General features: G+C 57.7%; 1 protein-coding gene and 2 non-coding genes across 4 annotated transcripts; all 3 read right to left on the reverse strand.

Annotated features, from left to right (window-relative positions):
- Positions 1 to 259: 259 nt before the first annotated feature.
- On the reverse strand, positions 260 to 9,323 carry SNAPC2 (small nuclear RNA activating complex polypeptide 2). 2 transcript variants are annotated; one of them, XM_073650990.1, is made up of 6 exons: positions 9,198 to 9,323; positions 8,160 to 8,340; positions 6,879 to 6,998; positions 5,156 to 5,224; positions 4,494 to 4,761; positions 260 to 682 (listed from the first exon to the last, which is right to left on the reverse strand). In XM_073650990.1, the coding sequence occupies exons 2-6, from the start codon at positions 8,328 to 8,330 to the stop codon at positions 423 to 425; spliced, it is 888 nt and encodes a 295-aa protein (XP_073507091.1). In that variant the 5' UTR covers positions 8,331 to 8,340; positions 9,198 to 9,323; the 3' UTR covers positions 260 to 422. The 2 variants fall into 2 exon arrangements, with proteins under 2 accessions (XP_073507091.1, XP_073507092.1); XM_073650991.1 differs by having other exon boundaries at positions 9,098 to 9,225.
- A 120-nt stretch (positions 9,324 to 9,443) lies between these two features.
- Positions 9,444 to 9,525, reverse strand: TRNAL-AAG (transfer RNA leucine (anticodon AAG)). Its single transcript has one exon. It is a non-coding gene; the product is annotated as a tRNA-Leu (tRNA).
- A 315-nt stretch (positions 9,526 to 9,840) lies between these two features.
- TRNAW-CCA (transfer RNA tryptophan (anticodon CCA)) lies at positions 9,841 to 9,912 on the reverse strand. Its single transcript has one exon. It is a non-coding gene; the product is annotated as a tRNA-Trp (tRNA).
- Positions 9,913 to 11,540: the final 1,628 nt, after the last annotated feature.

The raw sequence follows: 11,540 nt of genomic DNA on the forward strand, positions 1-11,540 counted from the left end.
TCTTTGTGCCTCCTCTACATTCGCAGGTCGTGCACAGGATTATAAAGAATGATATCCCGGCTAATCCGGGGTGCTGGTGACTTTGGTATACGAGCCTCGTGGTCCTGGGCTGCGGGACGCTCGGTCGTCACCACCACACACACGGGCCGATCTCAGCTCTTGGGGGCATTAGGGCATGGTCTACAGCGCCCCCGGTGGACAGTCTTACTAATCCAGGAGATCCCACAATCTTTGTTGTGAATAAAACTACAGACATTACTTACCATTTTCACAATACTTTAATATTATCCATAGAAAAAATCCATATAAAAAAAAATCTATAATTACAGAGCCCGACCGGACGAGTGTCAGAAATAAGCCTCAGAAAAAAGCGCTACCCTGCCTGCTATGGACAGGGGGCAGTACAGAGCCACATACAGCCATCAGGGGGGCGCAGCGTGCTCTTCACGCTGCCTTAACAGTTCCAGCGGCATCATCAGGGGGTTCAGGGGGCAGAAGCCCAGCTCCCTCCAGTTTGGCCTCTGAGCGGCGCCCGGTGTCTCCGCTTCCTCTGTGTCCTCGGATTTCAGCGGTGTGGTCAGGAAATTGTAAGTGTCATAGAGGTAGGAGCCGACGTGCGGAGCGTCCAGGCGCTGGAACTCATCCGGAAGACAGCGGAGGAGGCGAAGGAGGACGGCACACTCTGAAACAGCACAGACACCAATCACTGAGCGCCAGAGGCTCCGCCCCCCACAACCCTCCAATCACAGCCAGAGCTGCAGCTACTGTGCCGCTAGATCAGGACCCCAGCCAGGGGGAGACGCAGCCATCAGGACCCCAGCCAGGGAGGGACGCAGCCATCAGGACCCCAGCCAGGGGGGGACGCAGCCATCAGGACCCCAGCCAGGGGGGGACGCAGCCATCAGGACCCCAGCCAGGGGGGGACGCAGCCATCAGGACCCCAGCCAGGGGGGGACGCAGCCATCAAGACCCCAGCCAGGGGGGGACGCAGCCATCAGGACCCCAGCCAGGGGGGGACGCAGCCATCAGGACCCCAGCCAGGGGGGGACGCAGCCATCAAGACCCCAGCCAGGGGGGAACGCAGCCATCAGGACCCCAGCCAGGGAGGGACGCAGCCATCAGGACCCCAGCCAGGGAGGGACGCAGCCATCAGGACCCCAGCCAGGGGGGGACGCAGCCATCAGGACCCCAGCCAGGGGGGGACGCAGCCATCAGGACCGCAGCCAGGGGGGGACGCAGCCACCAGGACCCCAGCCAGGGGGGGACGCAGCCACCAGGACCCCAGCCAGGGGGGGGGACGCAGCCATCAGGACCCCAGCCAGGGGGGGGACGCAGCCATCAGGACCCCAGCCAGGGGGGGACGCAGCCATCAGGACCCCAGCCAGGGGGGGACGCAGCCATCAGGACCCCAGCCAGGGGGGGACGCAGCCATCAGGACCCCAGCCAGGGGGGGGACGCAGCCATCAGGACCCCAGCCAGGGGGGGACACAGCCATCAGGACCCCAGCCAGGGGGGGACGCAGCCATCAAGACCCCAGCCAGGAGGGGACGCAGCCACCAGGACCGCAGCCAGGGGGGGACGCAGCCACCAGGACCCCAGCCAGGGGGGGGACGCAGCCATCAGGACCCCAGCCAGGGGGGGACGCAGCCATCAGGACCCCAGCCAGGGGGGGACGCAGCCATCAGGACCCCAGCCAGGGGGGGGACGCAGCCATCAGGACCCCAGCCAGGGGGGGGACGCAGCCATCAGGACCCCAGCCAGGGGGGGGACGCAGCCATCAGGACCCCAGCCAGGGGGGGGACGCAGCCATCAGGACCCCAGCCAGGGCGGGGACGCAGCCATCAGGACCCCAGCCAGGGGGGGGACGCAGCCATCAGGACCCCAGCCAGGGGGGGACGCAGCCATCAGGATCCCAGCCAGGGAGGGACGCAGCCATCAGGACCCCAGCCAGGGGGGGACGCAGCCATCAGGACCCCAGCCAGGGGGGGACATAGCCATCAGGACCCCAGCCAGGGGGGGACGCAGCCATCAAGACCCCAGCCAGGGGGGGACGCAGCCATCAAGACCCCAGCCAGGGGGGGACGCAGCCATCAGTGAAGCAACTGGTGGGTGGAGACTATTCAGGAGAACTTACAGCAGAATGCCTGCGCCAGCCTCCGGCTCCTCCCCCCTCACATGCCTGCGCCAGCCTCCGGCTCCTCCCCCCTCACATGCCTGCGCCAGCCTCCGGCTCCTCCCCCTCACATGCCTGCGCCAGCCTCCGGCTCCCCCCCCTCACATGCCTGCGCCAGCCTCCGGCTCCCCCCCTCACATGCCTGCGCCAGCCTCCAGCTCCTCCCCCCTCACATGCCTGCGCCAGCCTTTGGCTCCTCCCCCTTCACATGCCTGTGCCAGCCTCCAGCTCCTCCCCCCTCACATGCCTGTGCCAGCCTCCGGCTCCTCCCCCCTCACATGACTGCGCCAGCCTCCGGCTCCTCCCCCCTCACATGCCTGCGCCAGCCTCCAGCTCCTCCCCCCTCACATGCCTGCGCCAGCCTCCGGCTCCTCCCCCCTCACATGCCTGCACCAGCCTCCGGCTCCTCCCCCCTCACATGCCTACGCCAGCCTCCGGCTCCTCCCCCCCTCACATGCCTGCGCCAGCCTCCGGCTCCCCCCCTCTAACATGCCTGCGCCAGCCTCCGGCTCCCTCCCCCCTCACATGCCTGCGCCAGCCTCCGGCTCCTCCCCCTCACATGCCTGCGCCAGCCTCCGGCTCCTCCCCCCCTCACATGCCTGCGCCAGCCTCCGGCTCCTCCCCCCCTCACATGCCTGCGCCAGCCTCCGGCTCCTCCCCCCTCACATGCCTGCGCCAGCCTCCGGCTCCTCCCCCCCTCACATGCCTGCGCCAGCCTCCGGCTCCTCCCCCCCTCACATGCCTGCGCCAGCCTCCAGCTCCTCCCCCCTCACATGCCTGCGCCAGCCTCCGGCTCCTCCCCCCTCACATGCCTGCGCCAGCCTCCGGCTCCTCCCCCCTCACATGCCTGCACCAGCCTCCGGCTCCTCCCCCCTCACATGCCTGCGCCAGCCTCCGGCTCCCCCCCCCCCCTCACATGCCTGCGCCAGCCTCCGGCTCCTCCCCCCTCACATGCCTGCGCCAGCCTCCGGCTCCCCCCCCTCACATGCCTGCGCCAGCCTCCAGCTCCTCCCCCTCACATGCCTGCGCCAGCCTCCGGCTCCTACCCCCCTCACATGCCTGCGCCAGCCTCCAGCTCCTCCCCCCTCACATGCCTGCACCAGCCTCCGGCTCCTCCCCCCTCACATGCCTGCGCCAGCCTCCGGCTCCTCCCCCCTCACATGCCTGCGCCAGCCTCCGGCTCCTCCCCCCTCACATGCCTGCGCCAGCCTCCGGCTCCTCCCCCCTCACATGCCTGCGCCAGCCTCCGGCTCCTCCCTCCTCACATGCCTGCGCCAGCCTCCGGCTCCTCCCCCCTCACATGCCTGCGCCAGCCTCCGGCTCCTCCCTCCTCACATGCCTGCGCCAGCCTCCGGCTCCTACCCCCCTCACATGCCTGCGCCAGCCTCCAGCTCCTCCCCCTCACATGCCTGCGCCAGCCTCCGGCTCCTCCCTCCTCACATGCCTGCGCCAGCCTCCGGCTCCCATCCCCTCACATGCCTGCGCCAGCCTCCGGCTCCTCCCCCTCACATGCCTGCGCCAGCCTCCGGCTCCCCCCCCTCACATGCCTGCGCCAGCCTCCGGCTCCTCCCCCTCACATGCCTGCGCCAGCCTCCGGCTCCTCCCCCCCTCACATGCCTGCGCCAGCCTCCGGCTCCCCCCCCTCACATGCCTGCGCCAGCCTCCGGCTCCCCCCCCCTCACATGCCTGCGCCAGCCTCCAGCTCCTCCCCCTCACATGCCTGCGCCAGCCTCCGGCTCCTCCCCCCTCACATGCCTGCGCCAGCCTCCGGCTCCTCCCTCCTCACATGCCTGCGCCAGCCTCCGGCTCCCCCCCCCTCACATGCCTGCGCCAGCCTCCGGCTCCCCCCCCCTCACATGCCTGCGCCAGCCTCCGGTTCCTCCCCCTCACATGCCTGCGCCAGCCTCCGGCTCCTCCCCCCCTCACATGCCTGCGCCTCCTAAAGGGGACTAGGAGTACAACATATGAAGATATAAACTCAAAAGTTCCGCTAAAAGCATTTTTGGGGTACATCTAGCTTTCGGATTGCTTTTTCTACCTTTTTTGGGGGAGGGGAGGCAGGATGACCAAAAAATAGCAGCCTACACTGAGGAACATCCCCGGTAATTCCCCAGATGCCATCAGCACCCCTGGGGTCACATTGTGGGGGCACAGGAGGCCTTACCAGCTTCTGAGGGGGTTAAAGGGCCAGAATCAGAATTAAAGTGCAGCCCTGGCCATGGCAGCATAGCCATCAATATCACATAGGGAATGATGGAAAAAAAAACAACCATTGAACAAAACGTTGCATAAATCCCCACCCCCCTCTGAGACTACATACCAAACTCCGAGAGCTTCGGGAGCTCCTCTCCCCTCACAGCTTTAGACAGATATATATAAATATTCTCAAAGTCTAAACTGTTGCAGCCATCATGATGACTATTTGCAGTTGGCTCCTCCCCCGAGGAGCTTGGCTCCGCCTCTGAAGATCCTTTGTGCTGCAGGTTTTGCACATGAGGTGCGAACGTCTGACCAGAGACTGCTGGGGGCTCCTTGCAGGGGATGGAGTGACGGAGAGTCACGGGTTCAGTCGAGGCGATCGTCAGCATCTGCACAGAGTGGAGAAATTAAAAAAATAAATAAATAAAAATTGGTAACAGTTATTTGCAAAAGTTTGTACACCCCTCTCAAATGACTTGTATTGCTCAAAATAACACGACCCAGAGATATAAAGAGTATTTTAAAGTCACCATTTCGGAAACTTTGGTGAATTTTGTCAAAGTAGTGTAACAAAGTACAGATTGATAGGGCGCCAAGTCTTTTGCACAGGTCAATTTTAATATTTTATGGATTCCACAATGAGAAATACACAGAAATGGAGCATCGGTATCTTCAACTACAAAAAATGTGTCCCTTGCAGAAGTTGTCTCTTATTTGACAAGGGGCGTCTAAACTTTTGCAAAAATGTGTAAACTGGCAACAACAACAACAAAAAAAAATTACCTGTGAAAAAGCCGAGGACATGGCTTCTTCTGTTGTGCTGCAAATCCGGCTCACCAAGTCCGTCCACATCTGTCCGCGAAAATATGAAAATTATCAGAATCTGCGTCCATTGTCCTAAACGCGCGTCACGGGGATTTTAAAATAAAAATTGACAAAAACAACGCGGACAATTTTTATGGCATTTTTGGTTTAGCCATCAACAGGTCTCAGCTTCCACTGCAGCTCATTGGCAGAGTTCCTACCAAGACTGTTAACCTGTTAAATGCCGCTATCAAACTGACAACGGCATTAACAGCGCAACGGCCTGGGGGCGCATCAATCTATCGGTGCGGCCGTTATCGTGGATGGCTGACAGGCTGTCATGCCAGCCAGGGCTCTATCGCTGTATATAGCACAAGCGATCAGACGATCGCAGCTTCAAATCCCCAAAGAGGACTTAAAAAATACAGTGAAAAAGGGGTTAATCAGCAGTGATCAGAGCTAGCTCAGGTCACAGCTATTAGAGGATGGTGCTGGCTGTATAACACAGCCGGCACCTGCCCTGTATGCTGTGGGCTCCACTCCTACCCCAGCTTCATACAACTGCAATGATCATGGAGGGGAAGGGCTTATATTGGCCAAAAATAACAGGATAGCGAATCTGCACCTGATAACAGGAGCCAGACTCCCGTGGGTGGGGAAGGAGGAAGAGTCTAGGGGACAACCCATCCCGGGGAAAGGGAAGAAACCCATCCTCGGGGGAGGGAAGAAACCCCTCATCCTCGGGGGAGGGAAGAAACCCCTCATCCTCGGGGGAGGGAAGAAACCCCCCATCCTCGGGGGAGGGAAGAAACCCCCCATCCCCGGGGGAGGGGAGAAACCCATCCTCGGGGTAGGGGAGAAACCCATCCTCGGGGGAGGGGAGAAACCCATCCTCGGGGGAGGGGAGAAACCCCTCATCCCCGGGGGAGGGAAGAAACCCCTCATCCCCGGGGGAGGGAAGAAACCCCTCATCCTCGGGGGAGGGAAGAAACCCCTCATCCCCGGTGGAGGGAAGAAACCCCTCATCCTCGGGGGACGGAAGAAACCCCTCATCCTCGGGGGACGGAAGAAACCCCTCATCCTCGGGGGACGGAAGAAACCCCTCATCCTCGGGGGACGGAAGAAACCCCTCATCCTCGGGGGACGGAAGAAACCCCTCATCCTCGGGGGACGGAAGAAACCCCTCATCCTCGGGGGACGGAAGAAACCCATCCCCGGGGAAGGGAAGAAACCCATCCCCGGGGGAGGGAAGAAACCCATCCCCGGGGGAGGGAAGAAACCCTACCGGGAGGGGGTGGACCTTGGGGGAGGGAATACACCCTACCGGGAGGGGGTGGAGCCCATTCTCAGGGGAAGGAAGAAACCCTACCGGGAGGGGGTGGAGCCCACGCTCAGGGGAGGGAAGAATCACTACTGGGAGGGGGTGGAGCCCACCCTCAGGGGAGGGAAGAAACACTACTGGGAGGGGGTGGAGCCCATCCTCAGGGGAGGGTAAAAGCCCTACTGGGAGGGGGTGGAGCCCATCCTCAGGGGAGGGTAAAAGCCCTACTGGGAGGGGGTGGAGCCCATCCTCAGGGGAGGGTAGAAGCCCTACAGGGAGGGGGTGGAGCCCTTACTTCTGGTGGCGCGCGTCCCTCATGGAGGCTGTTCACACTGGTCAGGCCGGTGATAATGTTACTTCCAGTCTTCCTTCCACACTTACCTCAATGGGCGCCGCCTCCCGAATCCCTCTGAGCTTTTTCTGATGAACCATCTTCCCGTACTCCATCTGTATCGCCTCTCGAGCAGCTCGACTGCGCAGCCAAGAGAAGTAGGACGACACCTGAAACATCACGAGAGGAGTCACATGTCATCTCAGCCCGTGGGAGGGAGGAGCCAATATCAGGCCACGCCCACTAAGCAGACTCTTTCATTACCTCAGCTGTGAGAGGAGCTAATAAGGAGGTCTACTCTAAATTTGGAGCACAGACGTTTTCTTTTAATTAACCCCCCCACTTCTCATGTTTTCAGAAGCCATAAAGTTTCTTCTTCTTCACCCCCGCGGCCATACGAGGGCTCGTTTCTGGGCTGTAGTTTATAAAGGACTCCATTCGTTGTATAATCTACTGAAAGATGGGAAAAAATCCATATGGTGGAAAAAAAAAAAATAATCACCACAGTGAGACTGAGCGGTGATCGGGATGCTCCACATTTATATTTTAGCAGTAAGAAAAAAAATTCAGAAATTTGTAACAAAAAAAAAAAACCAAAAAGACATTTGCGTCGCCATTTTCCAAACTTTTTTCAGTTGATGGAGCTCTGCGAGAACTTGTGTTTTATTTGCAAAGTTTTTATTGTTACCATCACACTTGTAACACTTATTTTATTCCATCTACTTTTTTTTATTTTATTAATAATATAATTTTATTTTTTTATTATTTTAAAAGAAAAGTAAATTCTGGAATCTTCAACAATTGCGTGCGTTCCTTCTCTGAGTTGACACATTGGACTTATACGAATACAGCAATATTTTTTTATTATTATTTTTTTGGTTTTAACATTATTTCTTTATAGTTGCACTGGGAAAAAATGGTTATTTTCTTAAAAAAAACACAAAAAAAACTTTTTACGTTACGGATCCTGTGATGGGTCAAACGGTGCCCTGCAATACTACAAATGCAAGGCATCATCCGCCGTCACAGCAGAAGCAAGATGGAGGCGGTCGCACAAGGGGTTCCCATCATCGCCCCGCGATCGCTTTGTTGGGGAGCTGATGGCCTCTGATTGAACGCCCCATCGGACTTGTGCTACCATCAGACTGCTGGTGGCATTCACATGGTTAAACAGCAGCTTCGGTCCCCGCCATCGCCACCCTGTGTGGCGCAGACACCGCTCCATGACGAATATATACGTCATGTATATGGGCGGTCCCGTGACCCTGCCCTAACGGGGCGTAGGGATGTCATATATGGGTGGGCATTCTCTGCCCCTGCTGACTACTTACCTCCTCGTCGCTCCGCCCGTCCACCGTCACCTCGGGGGCTGTCTCGCTGACCTGATCCTTCAGACCCCTTAGCAGCTCCTTCTTCTCCCTGGTGGTCCACACCAGCTGCCGACTGCCCTCCGTTATCAGATAGCGGCGGGGCGCAGAGCGCCTGCGCGCCGGAGGCTTCATTGTGCCCGGCCTGCGGTGGATAACGATATTACGTTACGGGACGTTATAACGGGCAGGCAGCTGAAATCACCGCATTAACCCCTTAGACGCTGCAGACAACACAGGTTGAGGATCCAGACGCTGAGGAGGAATGATGGCTGCAGGGTCCTAGTCACCACAGTCCGCTGCGGCTCCATTATGTCCAGGAAAGCTGCATGACAAACAATGTGGTGCCCAGCACTGCTCCGAGGGGTTGTCACCCAGCTTTCCCAGTATCTGCAGAGCTCCTGGGCACAATGGAGACTGGGAACTGACAACTAGCCTGACGACTGGGACCTGACAAGTAGCCCGACAGCCAATATGGTGCCCAGCACAGCTCCCAGGGGTTGTCACCCAGCTTTCCCAGTCTCCAGTGAGCCCAGGAGCTCTGTAGATACTGGAAAAGCTGGGTGACAGCTAATATGGTGCCCAGCACAGCGCCCAGGGGTTGTCACCCAGCTTTCCCAGTATCTGCAGAGCTCCTGGGCACAATGGAGACTGGGAACTGACAACTAGCCCGACAGCCAATATGGTGCCCAGCACAGCTCCCAGGGGTTGTCACCCAGCTTTCCCAGTCTCCAATGAGCCCAGGAGCTCTGCAGATACTGGGAAAGCTGGGTGACAACCCCTGGGCGCTGTGCTGGGCACCATATTAGCTGTCACCCAGCTTTCCCAGTCTCCATTGTGCGCAGGAGCTCGGCAGATACTGGGAAAGCTGGGTGACCGTGCAGGATACAGTCTACTATCACCTCTAATACATGCTGCAAGAGAACTATAAGTCACAGCATGGCCGCCGCTCCAGGCTGCTGCTGGCCACACACATCGTCATTGCACACCAGCTCTCCTCACCTCAGCCGCGCCGGATTCGCTCTGTAAAGGGATTTTCCTCGCGAGATCTGAGGTCTTTATTCCTGCCGACGCCCCGTACGATGACGTCACAGAAGGGCAGAGAAGCCAGCCAGGAACGAGGGCGGAAGTGGATTACATTTCCGTTGTCTTGTAATGCAATCAAGAAAAGTGAAATAAAGTGACATAGAAAGTAAAAATAAGATAAAGGAAGACGAAAAAATTTTTTAGGAAAGAAAAAGACATTTCTGGCAGCGGTGGGATTCGAACCCACGCCCCCGAAGAGACTGGAGCCTTAATCCAGCGCCTTAGACCGCTCGGCCACGCTACCTGATGCTGATCACTGACATATAATCCTATATATCACAGACTGACTGTGTGCAGCATGTGTTCAGCATGCTGGGAGATGTAGTTCTATCTGTGTTAAAGAAGCACCAACCACAAGTATGTTATGTATCATACACCAGGCTGGGCCAATCAGGCGTCTCGCAGGGGCGTCATGTGACCGCATCATGAGCCGGGCAGCGTACGGTTCTGCTGCTTTTCTATAGGCGTCGGTGTATGTCGCCCCGGGGATGTCGCCCGGTGACGGCCACTGATCAGAAAATACTTAAAAAAAAAAAAAAATTTTTAAAAATGATTCACTTGACCCCGACGTGATTTGAACACGCAACCTTCTGATCTGGAGTCAGACGCGCTACCGTTGCGCCACGAGGTCAGCTGTTCTGTGCCTTGTCAGAGCCCCATCCAGCATCTGGAGGCTCGTGGAGGAGGGAGGAGGGGGCCAGCAGGGTCTCCACACAGATTACTACTCCTCTATAGCCTCCTCGCAGCATGGTGCCCCCCTAAACACATCAATGTGAAGGGCTCTTCACACACAACCCCCATGGTGCGTCCCCTACACGATGCCCCCACAGTGCCCCCGCACAATCGTGCTCCCCAGTATCCCATACATCGATACCCCTACAATGCCCCCACATAATGATGCTCTTAAAACTCCATACACATATTATAACACCCCCACAGTATAATGTCCTCAGAGCCCCCCGAAACACCATTCACATTATGATGACTCACAATGTGCCCCAACAGTATGATTCTCCCAGGACCCCCACACAGTATGATTACCTCACACATACCCCATACAATAATGTCCAAAGCAGCCCATACTCATTATGATGCCTCACAGTGCCCTCGCCCATAGTATAATTCCCCCAGAGCCCCCCACACAGTACGATTCCCTCACAGAGCCCAACAAATCTCCAAGGCAGCCCAGGAACATTATGATGCCTCACAGTGCCCCCCACCACACAATGTGATGCTGCCAGAGTCCCTTGTACAATGATGTCCCCAGAACCCCTTACACATTTTGATGCCTCACAGTGCCTCTCCTATAGTATGATTACCGCAGAGTCGCCCACACAGTATGATTCCCTCATAGAGATGCCTCACAGTGCTTTCTACACTATGATTCCCCCAGAGTACCCCACACGGTATGATGCCTCCATAGAGTCCCCCAAACAATGATGCCCCCAGCACCCCTTACACATTATGATGCCTCACAGTGCCTCTCCTATAGTATGATTCGCCCAGAGTCCCCCACACAGTATGATTCACTCATAGAGATGCCTCACAGTGCTTTCTACACTATGATTCCCCCAGAGTACCCCACACGGTATGATGCCTCCACAGAGTCCCCCAAACAATGATGCCCCCAGCACCCCTTACACATTATGATGCCTCACAGTGCCTCTCCTATAGTATGATTACCGCAGAGTCGCCCACACAGTATGATTCCCTCATAGAGATGCCTCACAGTGCTTTCTACACTATGATTCCCCCAGAGTACCCCACACGGTATGATGCCTCCATAGAGTCCCCCAAACAATGATGCCCCCAGCACCCCTTACACATTATGATGCCTCACAGTGCCTCTCCTATAGTATGATTCGCCCAGAGTCCCCCACACAGTATGATTCACTCATAGAGATGCCTCACAGTGCTTTCTACACTATGATTCCCCCAGAGTACCCCACACGGTATGATGCCTCCACAGAGTCCCCCAAACAATGATGCCCCCAGCACCCCTTACACATTATGATGCCTCACAGTGCCTCTCCTATAGTATGATTCCCCCAGAGTCCCCCACACAGTATGATTCTCTCATAGAGATGGCCCACAGTGCCCTCCCCCATAGTATGATTCCCCCAGAGTCCCCAACACAGTATTATTCCCTCATAGAGATGCCTCACAGTGCCCTCCCCCATACTATGATTCCCCCAGAGTACCCCACACAGTATGATTCCCTCATAGAGATGCCTCACAGTGCCCTCCCCCATAGTATGA

Source organism: Phyllobates terribilis, unplaced genomic scaffold (genome assembly GCF_046119375.1).
Source record: "Phyllobates terribilis strain yellow unplaced genomic scaffold, ASM4611937v1 Scaffold_11__3_contigs__length_659146591, whole genome shotgun sequence".
NCBI classification, from domain to species: domain Eukaryota; kingdom Metazoa; phylum Chordata; class Amphibia; order Anura; family Dendrobatidae; genus Phyllobates; species Phyllobates terribilis.